Source organism: Dermochelys coriacea, chromosome 9, assembly GCF_009764565.3.
Source record: "Dermochelys coriacea isolate rDerCor1 chromosome 9, rDerCor1.pri.v4, whole genome shotgun sequence".
Lineage (NCBI taxonomy): Eukaryota > Metazoa > Chordata > Testudines > Dermochelyidae > Dermochelys > Dermochelys coriacea.
In genome coordinates this window covers 87,540,104-87,555,585 of record NC_050076.1, presented here as the reverse complement: position 1 = coordinate 87,555,585, position 15,482 = coordinate 87,540,104, and the positions used below count along the sequence as shown (strand labels likewise).

The window sequence follows — 15,482 nt, the reverse complement described above, 5'->3', positions numbered from 1 at the left end:
GACTTGTCTTCTCTCCTCAAAGTTTTCCATTTATGATGAGGACACTAGTCTTCTAGGAGCTAGAAGAACTAAGCACTACATAGAGCTATCAGCTGATTAAAAAAAAATACAGTCATTTTTCAAATCCGAATCAGCTTGAGAGACAAAAGATGTTACATCCCATCACCACTGCTTTGAGCCACCTAGCCCTTCTACAGCAGTTCCCTTTTCATTCTTCGTTCCAGAAATATTTCCTTATGGGGCCCTTTCTTTTCCTTTATTTCTTGTTTTAAATCCTTATGTGTGTAGCACTACTTTCTCTTTGACACTGCCAGCCAGATACATCATCTGTGACCCAAAGAAGTGGAGGGGCTGCTCTGACACATAGTCTATAGCCTCAGTTCCATACTTCAACATTTCAAATGCTCATGAATGACACAAATAAATAAGCAATAATTGCAGGTTAATATCGGTTGGATGTAGATTTAGGAGTAAAAAGAAAGTTCTCCCTAGTAATGTCCGAGAGACAGTGGAGAGGTTGAACAGTAGCAGCAGAACAGAAAACATCATGCTAGTTTTAAAAACAACTTTTTAATAGTTATAAAAAAAACCCAAACTCTAAGCTCTCTGAATATTTCTAAATCTGAGGACCTGAGTGGTTGGAAAAGGTTATAAATTTAAGGGCTTAAATTATCCCAACCAAGCGATTACATTTCAAAGGCCACTTAAAAAACAGCAGGTCAAGTTATGGCAGCTCACAGGTGTGCATAAAATCAGCATCTAACCAAAGGTAAAAAATAAGAGTGCAATTAAATAAGAACTGTAAAATGTTTGGCGGGGAGAACTTTCCCTGAGATAAGCTATCAATCACATCCCACATCATATATGAACATGACATCAGATCCATGTAAAAGATAACACATTTTTTGTCAGGCAAACACTTGACATTATATGTCATGTAACTAATATTTCTACTTCAGTTTTTTCCTCTAATTTGAACTACTAGCCAGCATATGGATTTTAATACTTTTCTATTAGGTCATTGTTCACTAAAAATGCAATGTCAATCTCTATATCTGGATGACTTAGGGATTGGTAATGGGCTATGAGATAGATTTCTAAATGGTATGTGGCAGTGGGATAACCTATGGTAAATGTGCCAGGGAGACACTAAGTACCCTGAGGGACACTGGGTGCAATGACAGAAAGTCAGCCTCAACGCCAGAAGGCTGTGGGTTTGAATCACTGGTTTTCCTCCTGACCAAGGGATGTGGTAGTTTCTCCATCATTTGAAGTCTTACACATCCAGCATGGATGTTTTTCTAGAATAAATGCTTTGTTTCCACTGCAAGTTATCAGGATCAATGCAGGAATCACTGGGTGAAGCACTGGTTATGCAGAATACAAAACTAGATAGTTCCTTCTGACCTTAAAATATTGGGATCTATAAATGGTATACTGTAAAGCTGGTCAGGAAATTATTTTTCCCCGACCAAAAATGTAGATGGAAATGATTTTTTGTTCATTTTCATCACAAATTTTCTTCAAAATCTCTAGGTTTTTGAAAACCTGAACATTTTTGATGCAAAGGGAAATCATCAATAAGTCATTTCCCACTGAGATAACATTTCAGTAGAAAATTTACTCCCAGCCCCTACTATATACTAATGGCATGCACTTATAACGGTGTGTGAAAATGGAACATACGTCTGAATACTGGTGTAAATTTATCCTAGGATGCTACCCTATTGCCAAGTAGTAAATTTACCCTAGGATGCTACTCTATTGCCAAGTAGTCAGAGCAGCAGGAGAAGAGTACAAGGGAAAATAAGAGCTATGTGGGAGGTGGGAAATTGAACATCAGGGCCTCACTCCAGGGAGCTCGAGAGGGAGGCAATCCATTGCATAAACTGCAACTTTAAACAAAAATAAAAGCATTCATGGATAAACAAGATTGCCCTGTTCACTGCAGGATGGCCGAGGAAGGTTAGGAACATTTACCATTTGAATTGCTGAGGAACTAGCCCCATCATCCTTGATATGACACTTCTCACACTATCTTGGAAGGAAAAGGGGTTTTCTCCTGTTTAACTCACCTCTAGTATTACAAGTGAAAGATGCCTAAATAGAACACAGCTTCACACTTGCAGACTGGGGTGGATGCACTCTGGAGTGTAGTGTTTGCGGTCCAGCTAGAGATCATTGTCAAATCAGTTTGAGCGTTTTCAAAATCAAATCTAAATTTAGGAGTCCCCATTAGTAACAAGCAAAACAGAGAGGTTTAGAGTAAGAACAATCTTTCTCTGAATTCAGACTAGCCTAAGGTTTTATACCTTTTATAGATCAGATCAGGGTACTGATATTACAGCTAGGCAAAACCTTTACCAGGAAGCCAAAATTCACTATGCTCGAGGATTCATTCCAAATTCAAAACCATCTACAGTATCGATATTAGCATATAGCAGTGGCACCTGTTTCTGTTTGAGTCTGTGTGCTGAACAGTTCTGTAAAGTTTGTGGCACTATTGACGGAACCAGGGCCCGGTTTCTAGCAATCTGAGCCAAATCATTCTTTCTGAGCAGAGCAGTACAAGCTTTGGAAGAGACTCTCAGCCAGCAGCTCCAGATGGGGTTTGCCTGTAGAAGTCAAAGGAAGACTCAAATGATGAGAATGCAAATTCTCCACACTCAAAACTCGAGAAATGTTACATAGCACCCAGTGAACTGCCAGGGTGGAGTTTCCCTCAGAACTAAGACTGGGCCAGCCCTACTCCCAGTGGGAAGCTGGGGCCTGAGGGTGACTGCACTGTGAGAGTTGGCCATGCATCATAACCATGGCAGCAGCTTTGCTCTGTTGCTAGCAACTGCTCTATTGCTAGTCTCTGTACAATATCTGGGGAGCTCCCTCCTTGAAAATTAGACCAATCGCTACAACAGAGCTGATATGAAGCTGTAACAGAGCCAGGAAAAAATGTAAATAAGGACTAAGAAGCCACAACTTAAAAATGCTAGATATGATACTCACTCCATATCGTTGTGTACAGTCAAGTGTGAGCTTTGACTCAGCCTCAGTCATGCACTTAAAAACTCATGATTGCAGCTTTTACACAGACTAGTAGGCAGCTGCAATCTGCTCCTTCAACAGCCTCTCCTGTTGTTGCAAGATTCTCCATAGCCCTCCTGTTGGCCCCTCCACTTCTGCCATGATGGCCCCTCCCCATCCTACCAGGGATCTCCAGTGCTTCTTTAGGACTCCTGCATTCCTCTCTTCTGCTTCTCTCCCACTGGACCATCTGCATTGTTTTGGCATTTGGGAACCTTTTAATGAAGTTTATATATTGTGAGAAGATTTAATATCAGGCTGGGGAGAGGTTACTGGTGGAGTTTCTCAGGGACTGGTCTTGGGACCAATCTTATTTAACATTTTAATTAAATGACCTTGGCACACAAAGTGGAAGTGTGCTAATAAAATACATAGTTGCTAGGTATTACCAGTACAGAGGAGGACCAGAATATCATACAAGAAGACCTGGATGACCTTGAAAACCAGAGTAATAGAAATGGGATGAAATTCAATAGTGCAAATTGTAAGGTCATGCATTTAGTGACTAACAACAAGAATTAACAACTTCAAAAACAGACTCCAACGAGAGACTGCTGAAGGGGAATTAATTTGCAAACTGGATACAATTAACTTAGGCTTGAATAGAGACTGGGAATGGATGAGTCATTACACAAAGTAAAACTATTTCCCCATGGTATTTCTCCCTCCCACCCCACCCCCCACTGTTCCTCTGATATTCTTGTTAACTGCTGGAATTAGCCTACCTGCTTGTCACCATGAAAGGTTTTCCTCCTTCCCCCCCCTGCTGTTGGTGATGGCTTATCTTAAGTGATCACTCTCCTTACAGTGTGTATGATAAAACTCATTGTTTCATGTTCTCTGTATGTGTATATAAATCTCCCCACTGTATTTTCCACCAAATGCATCCGATGAAGTGAGCTGTAGCTCACGAAAGCTTATGCTCAAATAAATTTGTTAGTCTCTAAGGTGCCACAAGTACTCCTTTTCTTTTTGCGAATACAGACTAACACGGCTGCTACTCTGAAACCTAACAACAAGAATGTTTGCTATAAACTGGGGACATATCAGTTGAAGTGACAGAGGAGGAGAAAGACCTGGCCATATTGATTGATCACAGGTGACTATGAGCTGCCAAAGTGATGTGGCCATGAAGAAAGTTAATGCAATACTAAAATGAGATATTTCCAGTAGAGGTAAGGAAATGTTATCATCATTATACAAGGCACTGGTGAGACCTCATCTGGAATACTGTGTGCAATTCTGGTCTCCCATGTTTAAGAAAGATGAATTCAAACTAGAACAAGTGCAGAGTAGGGTTACTGGGATGATCAGAGGAATGGAAAACCTACCTTATAAGAGGAGACTCAAATAGCTTGGCTTGTTTAACTTAATAAAACAAAGACTGAGGGGAAATATGATTGCTCTCTATAAATACATCATAGGGATTAATACTAGGGAGGAAGAGGAGTTATTTAAATTAAAGCAAATGTTGACACACAAACAAATGGATATAATATGGCCATCAACAGGTTTAGAAATGAAATTAGACCAAAGTTTCTAACCATCAGAGGAGTGAAGTTCTGGAACAGCCTTCCAAGGGGAGCAGGGGGGGAAAAAATCTAACTGGATTCAAGGCTAAGCTTGAGAAGTGTATGGTATGAGTCTGCCTACAATGGAATGTAGCTGATCTGCAACTTCTAGTAGCAAATATCCCCAGATGGGACACTGGTTGGGGAGGGCTCTGAGTTACTACAGTGAATTCTTTCCCAAGTGTCTGGCTGGTGGATCTTGCAGACATGCTCAGGGTCTAACTGATCACTATATTTGGAGTCAGAAAGGAATTTTCCCCCAGGTCAGCTTGGCAGAGACTGGGGGCAGGGGTGTTCCTTCCTCTGCAGCATATGGCACAGGTCACTTGCAGGTTTCAACTAGTGTAAATAATGGATTCTTTGTAACTTGAAGTATTGAAAACATGATTTGAGAACTTCAGTAACTCAGCCAGTGGTTGGAGTCTATTACAGGAGTGGGTGTGTGAAGTTCTGTGGCCTGTGATATGCAGGAGGTCAGACTAGATGACCATGCTATGGGAATGACTTTTGTTTCTCTCTCTTTTTTCCCCAAGATATTTTCTATAAGTTCTTTGTGTATCCTCTCTGCGCTTGTTCTTCCTGCCCACCATTACTTAACACAAGAAACTCTGTACATCATTACTTTTTACTCTGAACATCCACCTGCTTCTCTCAATTTTGCCCTCATTCTTTGAGGGTGCATGAAATAATTTGGGTGTTTTAAACTAGAGCACTTTTTTCATTAAAATAAAATATTAATGTCAGGAAGTATCAGAGGGGTAGCCATGTTAGTCTGTATCCATAAAAACAATGAGGAGTCCGGTGGCACCTTAAAGACTAACAGATTTATTTGGGCATATGCTTTTGTGGGTAAAAAATCCACTTCTTCAAATGCATCTGAAGAAGTGGGTTTTTTACCCATGAAAGCTTATGCCCAAATAAATCTGTTAGTCTTCAATGTGAGGAAGTAAGGGTTTCCCTTGAACTCCATCCTCTCTGTGTCCCAGATGTAAGCAAATCATTCATTTCTAGCACTGTGCCTCAATCCCACAGTGCCACCTTCCATGATCCTCAGTTTCCACCCCCAGTGACATTATTTATTGGATTACAGGACTAGACATATTCCTAGAGGAAATTCACGGCCTGTGGGGGAGGGGGCATAGTTTCTTCTATCTCCTTCCCATCCCTCCCAAAGAGATTCTTGCTTCTCACCCCTTTTCCACACAAGACTCCTACAGAAACATTCATTTATTCCCACTGCTCCCAGCCCCGAACTTGGAAGTTACCACAGTTGGAGAGTGCTGTGTGCCAGCGCACTGTTTGCATTGCCCTAGAACTGTTCTACTGTCCCAGACATGTGGCCCTTCTGTCAGCTGCAGATAACTTCCTCAGCCAATTTTGCTACAACCTGCCTCCCCAACCTTTTCTCACAGACCTAGCCCCAATCTTCAGGACATGCTCTCCTCCTCGTGGAGTCACAGCCATGCCATCCGAGTTAAGGGGACAGCCAATGTTCCAGTCACCCCAGAATCCTCCATGACTGATGTTCCATTTTGCTCCACTTTCAAGGTGAAGAATTGGCTCCTTCCCATTTCCTCAACTCTCTCCACAGAGGGAAATGAAGAGCCACTGCCTTTACCATTCTTATTCCTATCTGAAACCTTTCCAATAGACAGGCAAAGGGACAGCCACATACGCACAAAACTAATCAGCTTTTACCGTGTGATGGAGTGTCACTATTGTGGCATTCCCTGATCATCCAAGCTTATTAGTTTTCTGCGTATGACTGCCACAAATTTACATCTATCAGCAGCTGTCTGGAGATATAAAGCATTCTGTTATGTGAAGACTCTCCATCAATGGAGGCCATTCTTAATGGGGAGAAAAGAATTTGTTAGTTCACTGCTAGCTTTGCTAGGCAGGTCTTGTCAGATTTATCATCTTAATCTATTACACGGACTGAAAATATGGCTGCAGTTTTTCACTGAACTGTCATAGAACCGATAAGCAGCATATTAGCAATGATTGTACTAAATAGTTTTCTGGATCTTATATACATCGCATGGGATTTTTTTTATCTGAGTTAAATTATATTTTATTACATGCTAGTGAAATAAAGTAAGTGCCTGTGCAGACATGAAGTACCAATAGCCTGAGCTGGGGTAGGAAATTTAGTAAGAAATAGTTCAGCACGGCTCTATTCTTCTGTTGTTCTTTTACCCTTACTGCTATCAATGGCTCTCTCTTAAAGCCCATAGCATTGAATAAGGGAGACTGAGCCAAAAACAATTTTGTGGCAGCAGCACATAGCATTGCCAAATAGAAGATCTAGATTTAGGATTAGACTCTGGAGTTTCTCTTTGGACTAGTGGAGGTGACATGAGCTAGTCCATCAGAGAAGAGTGCTGGTACCCCCTGCAGCCCAGTCTTTGGAATAGCAGAGGCTTCAAAAACTGTTCACAACTCTCCCAGCGGAGTTAGAGATCCTCCTGCAGCCACCAAGGAGAGGAGTCTGTGGCTCAGCAAGGCAAGGTTTAGTACCCTGCCAATTATGTGAAGTTTAAACAGAAAAGCTCTCAGCTATGTGATGAGGTATTCATCATTCTCTAGGTTATTTGTTCATCTTGTGAAAGGAACACCTACAAGGGGTTTTCTTTTACGTTTACATCTTTGAGAGGTGAAAATCCTCTTTAAAGAAATGGATGCTTCTTTTTATTCTCAAACTCTTATCTCGGTCCTCTGAGTGAGGCAGCTGGCCTTGTCTCTTTTTCACTCTTGCTAGTCATACTTCCCCATTCCTTCCCCTTAGCAGTTGTATTGGAACAATCCATCCTTATTCACAGGATTAATTTACTGGAATGCAAAAATCAGTTGGTCATGAGAATGCAAAGTGAGCACAACCTGCGTGGCTATTGCCATGCACCGGGGCCACTTTGTAAAGATGTGTTATATTCTCGTTCTGATTTCTCACAGTGAAACTGCTTTGGACACTTCTGAACATTTGTGAAAGAATTTCCCTCTTTCCTGACATACCCTTTCATATACTGTTCCTGCTCCAGTCAATACCTGTACATCAGGCTTCTCAACTGCGTTTTTATTGTATTAAGAATCTGATTGTGCACACACACAGGTCACACTAACATACATGTATAGTTGCCACAACTGTTTATGCAAAGCAGGCATTTGGACATGCTAATGGATTGTTATGGATCCAACTGTCAAATAATAAACAAACGATAATCATTGCCCCATTTGCATGCACAATTTTGCATGTAATGTTTTGAAAATCAGGCTCAAAAGGTTTGCTTGGGAGCTTCAGGACTAACCTATCCAGAGTTTTATATTGTTGATTTAATCCTGCTCTATTTTGCCCTCTTGATATTCCCAGTCTCCTCTCACTCAAGTTATTACCTTCAGCCAGGAGAGAGAGAGGCTGATACCTATTCCATCACATGAATCAGCAAACAGAAAGCACTACCTGAGCATTCAGACTGGCAACTTCCCGAAAGAGATTAATCTTGGCAAGCGTGCTTGGCCTCCTGCCACTTTATAATCCTGCATAATAACCCCCCTGTGGGGCCCCTCCTTTTGCCACCCTTTCCTTTGCTATCTCTCCCTCCCCTCCAAATTAGTTTGGGTAGTTAGTGTAATTGTGCTCAATAACAAGAGGGAAATAGCCGCCCTTTACTTTCAGCTCAGGTCAGCTAATTCTCATGGCATCAGGCAATTTTCAGAGAAAATGTCATATGCAAATTGTATAAGCCAGGAAGAGGTGTGAGTGCATTATCACCACCTGCACATGCTGCCTGCAAACCACAATAATGGGGTAGCAATGGGAGGGGTGGGACCAGAGGGTCCATTAGAAACCATTTCAGAGTCTCCTAGCATGCAAAATGAAGGCTGCACAATGAAATTCATCTTCTTGCTAATTTGTTCAGAGAGAATAGGACCACAGGACAAAGATTAGAAGCTTCATAAAAAGACATCATAACTGTAGCAACTGTAATAAATAGCATTTGCAAAGAGTAACTGACAGTTGACCTATTTTTCCCAATTACTTGCACATTTCCAAATGATTGTTCCTAGTTAAAAACACATTTGGAATCCTTTGTTAAATTTGGATGAAATGTATTGATTGCAAAGCACAATGTGTTAATATGTCATAACAACATGTAAGATTTAGTCAGACATTTATAAAAATAAAGCTCTTTACAGATTAAAAAACACTTGTTTGGATTTTCTAATGTTGCTTTTTTCTTTTTTTTTTTTTCTTTTTTTTTTAAAAACCATTGCCAGATATCCTCTGGGTTCCTCTGAAACATGGAAAAAATCATAACTGAAAAATCAACCATCCATACAGTTGAATAAACTATGATGAATAGTGATCAATACTTCAGTGAAAAGAGTGGAACCTCCACAATGGAATTTGATTGTGAATTAACAATATCAAACAATGAAATATCTAAGTATTAAAAATAATTATTAGTACTCAGATAATTCAGTGGTGGGTGACAATATAAGAACCTGGAGGTGATCAATAATTATTTGTATTACAATAGCACGTAGAGGGACTCTGTTACGTTTGGCAGTGAACATGTACATCATAAGAGACATTCCCTTCCCCCAAGAATGTATATTCTACACAGATAAGATAGACAAAGAGTAGGAGAAAGGAAGGATTGTTATTTCTATTTCCTAGATAGTCAGCACTTATCTGACCATAATAATAAAAACAGATCTACTTTTAATTGATAACAAGAAACCAGAATAAATCATGAAAGTTAAGTCTGCTGTTGCATGGGACATTACAATGGTACACAACACTTTTGTCCTTTTTTTTTGTTTCAAAGTTCTTTTACAATAATAGAAAAGTAATACTATCCCCAATTTACAGATGGTAAACCTGAGGCACAGAGAAGGTTTTGTGACTTGCCTGTTTTCACACAGTGAGAAAATAATAAAGCCATAAACAGAACTCAAGTCCCCTGCCTTTCCACTCCAGCACTGTATCCAGTGTGCCATTCTTCCTCTCACATTAGATTATAAACTCTTTGGGGGAGGGCCCATCTTTCTGTTCTGTGTTTGTACAATGCCTAGCACAATGGGATCCTGGTCTATTACTTGGGCTAACTAGGCACTTCAATCAATCAATAAAAATAATAATAATAATAATAAGATGATAAGGAGACCTATGAATATACATAAAAGAAGAAGTTGCCCTAAGTAAGAGTGGATAAAGAAAAACATTTACAATCTAGGAATAAATGCTACTTCAGCTCTTACACTGAAATAGCATTCTATAATCAAATTACTGTATCATGCCGTGGCGAGGATATTGGGCCTACAGTCCCTACCATGATCCCAAGCAGGATCCCAAATAGCATTTTGCTCTACATCTGGGGTCTTCTCACTCTCTGACTATAAAACAAGATGATTTATTGAGTCTGTTTATCTTTATGGCATTATTCACCAATTTAGACACAAGGAGCCAAATTCTGTCCTCAGTAAGAGCCCACAAAACTGTGGCCAAGGTGTGAATGTTGCTAGATTTAAACCCAACTTAACTGTAACTATTTAAAATGGAAGCTAATGTTGAGAAATTAACTGGTTCTCCAGGAGCGTCAGGAAGAAAGATTGCACGGAAATTAGGGCTATTTTCCAGAACCAGTTTGTTTATTTGAATGATCAACAATTTTGTTAATGAAAAGCACTGAAAATAGTTGAAGAATACTTCCAAAAATGGCACACAATTGAAGAATGTAGAACAGTGACTGGTTATCAGCCCCATCCCTTGTTCTAATGGCATGTAAGCAGTGGTGAGCTGGAGCCAGTTCACGTGAACTGGTTGTTAAATTTTGAAGCCGGTTTAGAACCAGTTGTTAAAGGAGTGAGCAAACTGTGGCCCGCGGGACTGTCTTTTCCATCCTACCTGAGCTCTCAGCTGGGGAAGCTCCCAGTCTGAGAATTTTTACTCACCCAGCGGCACTCTGGGCCTTCGGCAGCACTTCAGTGGCGGGTTCTTCATTCACTCTGGGCCTTCGGCGGCAGGTCTTTCATTCGCTCCAGGCCTTCGGCGGCACTTTGGCAGCAGGTTCTTCAGTGCCGCTGAAGACCCAGAGCAACTGAAGGAACTGGTTCTTCAGCTTCTGGCAGCTCATCACTGCGTGTAAGTAGTGCTTTTTTAAAGAAGCTGAACATGACTTCTTCAAACTAAACACAGGCTCTGTATGCTAAGCACATGGGGCTTGGTCCTTATCTCAAACATACTGTAATGCTCGTGCATACTCTTTCTTCAGGCTATATGTTAAAGTAACTATTGTGCTACGTTTAAAAACCACCAGATGTATTCTCTGCAAAGTCTTTTAAAATTTCAGAGAAAGAGGAGTCTGTTTTTTTTCTAAAAGATAATGAATGAGATGTTAAAAGGGGACACACAATACCCAGAGTATATTTGTCCAGGAAGCTAGTTGGTTCATTTGAATATTTGCACAGCTTCAGCGACAAAGCTCCTTCAGTGTTTTTTCTGCATTTTCAGATCAGAAGCAAAACACCAAGTATTTCAACAGCCTACAAACATAGCAAATAAACCTAGTACCCAGAGGACTTCAGAGTTATTTCTCTCTCTCTCTCTCTCTCTCTCTCTCTCACACACACACACACACACACACACACACACACACACAGACACACACAGAGAGAGAGAAAAGAAAAAAGTTTAGAACCTCTGGTCCTTTTTTGGGGGGGGAGCAGTTGGTAATTGACTAAGGGAATATTTTTGTAACATTACGTACCATATTGCTGCAGTTGAACAAAAGAGCATGGCCCCATGAAGGATGCCATGTGGCTAGACATCAGCCAAAAATGCTTAGTGTCCACAACACCTACCATTCTGGTGAAGTTCTTCTAATAGTGTGCCACATTATTGCAGTCAATGGACTTATAGCCACAGGTACATTTAGCTCAATATCCAATAGACTCATCTAATAGTTATGAAGTGCCATGGATTTTCCCTCTGCCAACTGTCTGAATAAATTAATAAGAAAAGTGGCTCTTTCCCACCAATCTGAGATCCCTAATGGTATGAGATGTGCTATGGTATATCCTGAAGCCTAGAGTAAAAGCAGGGAAGTGAGAATGCATTTATATGAAGCTAACTTTCCCCTGTGTGATGTGTTAGATATACAACTCATGGGGGTGTGGAGAGAGATTATGGATGAGGTCCTAGCAGCTAGTCCTCACAGCAGAGTTGTAGGTTGTTTCACCCAGTTTCAAAGCAGAATTTCTGAAACTCTGGAGAGTTTGCTTTTGAAAGAGTAAAACCAGTGGGAAGTATTTCCATTTGAAAACTCCTAGAAGATATGGATAAAAAGCAAAAGAAGTTTTGGTTGGGCAAAGCCCAGGGTAGGATGGGTTCAGGCCTGACTTTTCCTTCTCCATCCCCCTACAAAGTGTGTGGGGGGGATGTATGTTGGGTGGGAGGAAACAGAAGAGCAATATGAATGGTTCTGATTTGCACCCTCCCTCACTTCTGATTACATTTAAATCACTAAGGGCCAGATTGCCCACTTCCAACTAACCCTCAGTAAGGGCTATAAGGAAGGAATTGTTTTAGAGGCAAATTTCCTTCTCTGCTACACCCTGCTCCTAGGGGGAAGTAGTCTGGCCTCCAGGGCTGGCCCAGCTGGCACACTAGAGGTGGAGCTGAGACTACACCCATTTGCAACTTCCCCTCCACCCACTCCCTGCCCATTAGCACAGAGGTGGGAAATAACAGGCATGAGGCCCTTGCTTTCCACCCTGCACTTCTAGCTCTGATGCGAGGAGGCTGGTGGTTGGTGTTTTGGGAGGAGGGGACAGTCTCTTACTTCCTCTTATGCCCCTGCACAGCCACTTATGCCCCGTGACTAGGTGTGAGAGTTCTACTAAAGTTAACAGAAGTGTTGATGGCACAAATTGTTTCCTTACATAGATATTAAAAGAGAAGGTTACATCAGTTATGAGCTACACCATCACTTATGAGTTGCACATTCATTGCCGAAAAGTTACATCACTGATTTCTTCTGTTAAGTTGTGTTAGAGTTTTACATATCGCCAGGTGCTTTAGAAACAATGCAGGTTAAAGAGTTTAAAGCAATATTTATGTCTAGCAGAAGCCTTTATTCTAATGGTAGAGACATGCATTTTTTAACCTTTTAAACTATACGTACTGCAGCCAATTAGATATCTAATTACACTTTCACTTTGGGCAGTCAGAAAATGCTCTAAAACTCGTCTATCAAAATGATATAGTGGAGAAGAACAGACAAGTGCAATAAGGGGTATCCGGACGTGCAATAATAGCAAATGAAAGAACGGTAGCCACTACGCAGCCTGAATTCATCAGAGTCTCTGTGCATTTGGATGGGCAGACTGCAGCGTGGCCTCTTTGATAGGAAGTGGCAATGCACTTTTTCATTACGAGGCCCCCAATAATACCCATTTGTCACAAACCTAGGCAGACAGCAGGGAATCCACCTGGGAGACAGAAGAGGGTGGTGAGTGAGATGCACAGATTTGATGACTTGCTGAGCCACCATCTTTCAAACTCCTCTGTAAGAGTGGACACTCCTGCATTATTTCAGCTGAGATCAAAGCAATTTAACATGTAGGAGGGAACAGGCAGTGAGTCCACATGGCCTGAACTTCCACTGATTTCAGTGGACGTTTTACCTGAGTAAAAGATGTAGGTTCTTCAAGCCCATGAGGTGCAGCAAGGAAGAACGCTATGTGTCTACTTTCTTGCTGTTGCTATAGAAGAGCCTGATGGAGACAGGGATCCAGGCTCCTTTTTCATGGGTGGGTTCTAAGAGGGCTGTTTGTGTATGCAGCAACCTTCTAGTTGACAGCAGTCTAGCAAAGCAGACTTTTGCCAAAATTACAAAGAAACCAATCACCAAGACATACCACAAGGATCATCCATTGGTTAGAGCACTAGCCTGGTACCCAGAAGTCCTTGGTTCAATTCTCAGCTACTTCACAGACTTATATGACCCTAGTCAAGTCATTTAGTCTCTCTGTGCCTCACCTGTGAAAGGAGGGAGTAGCACTTCCCTATCTCACAGGGGTGTTTGTGAGCATAAATAATTACAGATTGTGAGGTGCTCAGACACTGTGGCAACAGAAGGTCATATAAACACATAAAATAAGCTACAATTAACCAGATTGCCCATTGGTATGGAAGAGGTTGTGTTTGCTCAGATGCTGGCTGCTCAGCATCCCTGTTTAGTAATAGAATAATTATATTTTCTAACACTATATACCAAGTTCCCCCATTTAAAAATATTGTAAACTCATTAATTTTAATTATTCTGTTTACTCTGAGATCAAAAATAATTACTGTTGCTCCAGTCACTCATCATTACTGCAGAGAGCATTCAACAAGCAAGTCACAACAGTAGCACTCAGCAAACAAAAACAAAGGCACGCAGTGGGCAATGCATATTCTTGTGTGTGTGTCCCCCCGCATACAACTTGGCTTCGTTATTCACTGGTGTCTTCTGCAGGAAAAAACAAGATACTCTGCATCAAAAGTTCCTTTCTTAAGTGTCTGCGCTGGATCTGCTGTTCCTATTTGGCTTCCCCAGACTGGGCCGGCAGCGTTAATATTCTGTCTGCTAGGACCATGAGACAACCTAGGGAGGGAAGGCAGAATCACACGCGGATGAGACAGCCCCAACCCAAGTCGGAAAAGCTGCTCATAAAAATGATCTTAATGGGCAACTTTTGCACTGTTTGCGGTGGAACCACATGTGCTGCCAACCGGTAGCAGACTGAGAGGGAAAGGGATATAGCTAGGGGCTAGCGATTTGGGTCATGCTGTTGTCATAGGATTAAGCACTGCAGCCACTGTGTGTCAGCTGTTAGAGTGTAGGGCAGGGATCGGCAATTTTTGGCACATGGCCTGCCAGAGAAAGCTGCTGACTGGCCAAGACGGTTTGCTTACCTGCAGCATCCGCAGGTTCAGCCAATCACAGCTCCCACTGGCTGCAGTTTGCCATGCCAGGCCAATGGAGGCTGTGGGAAGTGGCGCATCCCTCAGCCCACGCTGATTCCCACAGCCCCCTGGCACGGCGAACCACAGCCAGGGGGAGCTGTGATCGGACGAACCTGTAGACGCTGCAGGTAAACAAAACCATCCCAACCCGCCAGCAGATTTCCCTGGTAGGCCATGTGCCAGAGGTTGCCAATCCCTAGTGTAGGGATTCAGAGGAAATGCAGCAGCCCCCAGGGCTACACTTACTATGACAGCGTACATTTCTTTCCAACCCTTGTTTTTCACCTAATTGCTTCATTGTAACATCTCAGGAGAGAGAGAAGAGATAGGACTTGGGTATAACATGATTAAAGCAGAGGGGATGGAGTTAGGAGACCTGGGCTCTCATTCCAGCTCTGCCACAGGTTTCCTGTGTGACCTTGGGCAACTCACTTCATTTCTCTGCCTCAGCTGCCCTAGCTGCAACACAAGGATAATAATACTCACTGTACCTACCCCACAAGGGCATTGGGAGGCTTGATCCATTGGCGTCTGAGAGTGTGTTTGGGATCTCAGGATGGCAAGTGCTAGAGAAGTGCAAGGAATCATCATTAGTAGTATCTATAAGGCAGTTCTACCTTTTTGCAGAGCATGGGTTTTCTATCTTCTGCATTGTTAAACCAATAAACTGGCACCAGTTCTGCCTACACTTAGGGGTGAAACTACCAATGAGGTTAATAGAGTGAGTGGCCCAGATGTAGCTGGGGCAGAATTTGGCCCTTTGATTTACTGAAAGAAGAAACAATGATCTGGTGGTAGAGTGGCAGCTGGGGATCTGC

The 15,482-nt window shown here is 41.9% G+C and overlaps 1 protein-coding gene across 39 annotated transcripts in view; it reads right to left on the bottom strand.

Annotated features, from left to right (window-relative positions):
- The window catches only part of LOC119861038, a 362,455-nt gene that overhangs the window by 285,392 nt on the left and 61,581 nt on the right, over positions 1–15,482 (bottom strand). For 25 of the 39 annotated variants that reach the window (XR_005294766.2, XR_005294761.2, XR_006274123.1 and 22 more), the window contains 2 exons: positions 15,160–15,230; positions 5,116–14,302 (listed from right to left, as the gene is read on the bottom strand). The exons of 9 other annotated variants lie outside the window; for them this stretch is intronic. Coding sequence is in view for 2 of the 30 variants with exons in the window: in XM_043492102.1 (XP_043348037.1) it covers positions 2,451–2,615 (165 nt within the window). In the remaining 28 variants the exon portion in view is untranslated. Of the gene's footprint in view, positions 1–554; positions 2,616–3,003; positions 3,297–5,115; positions 14,303–15,150; positions 15,231–15,482 lie in introns of those variants that run through there. 5 more of the 39 variants (XR_006274118.1, XR_006274130.1, XM_043492102.1 and 2 more) reach the window with 5 other exon arrangements.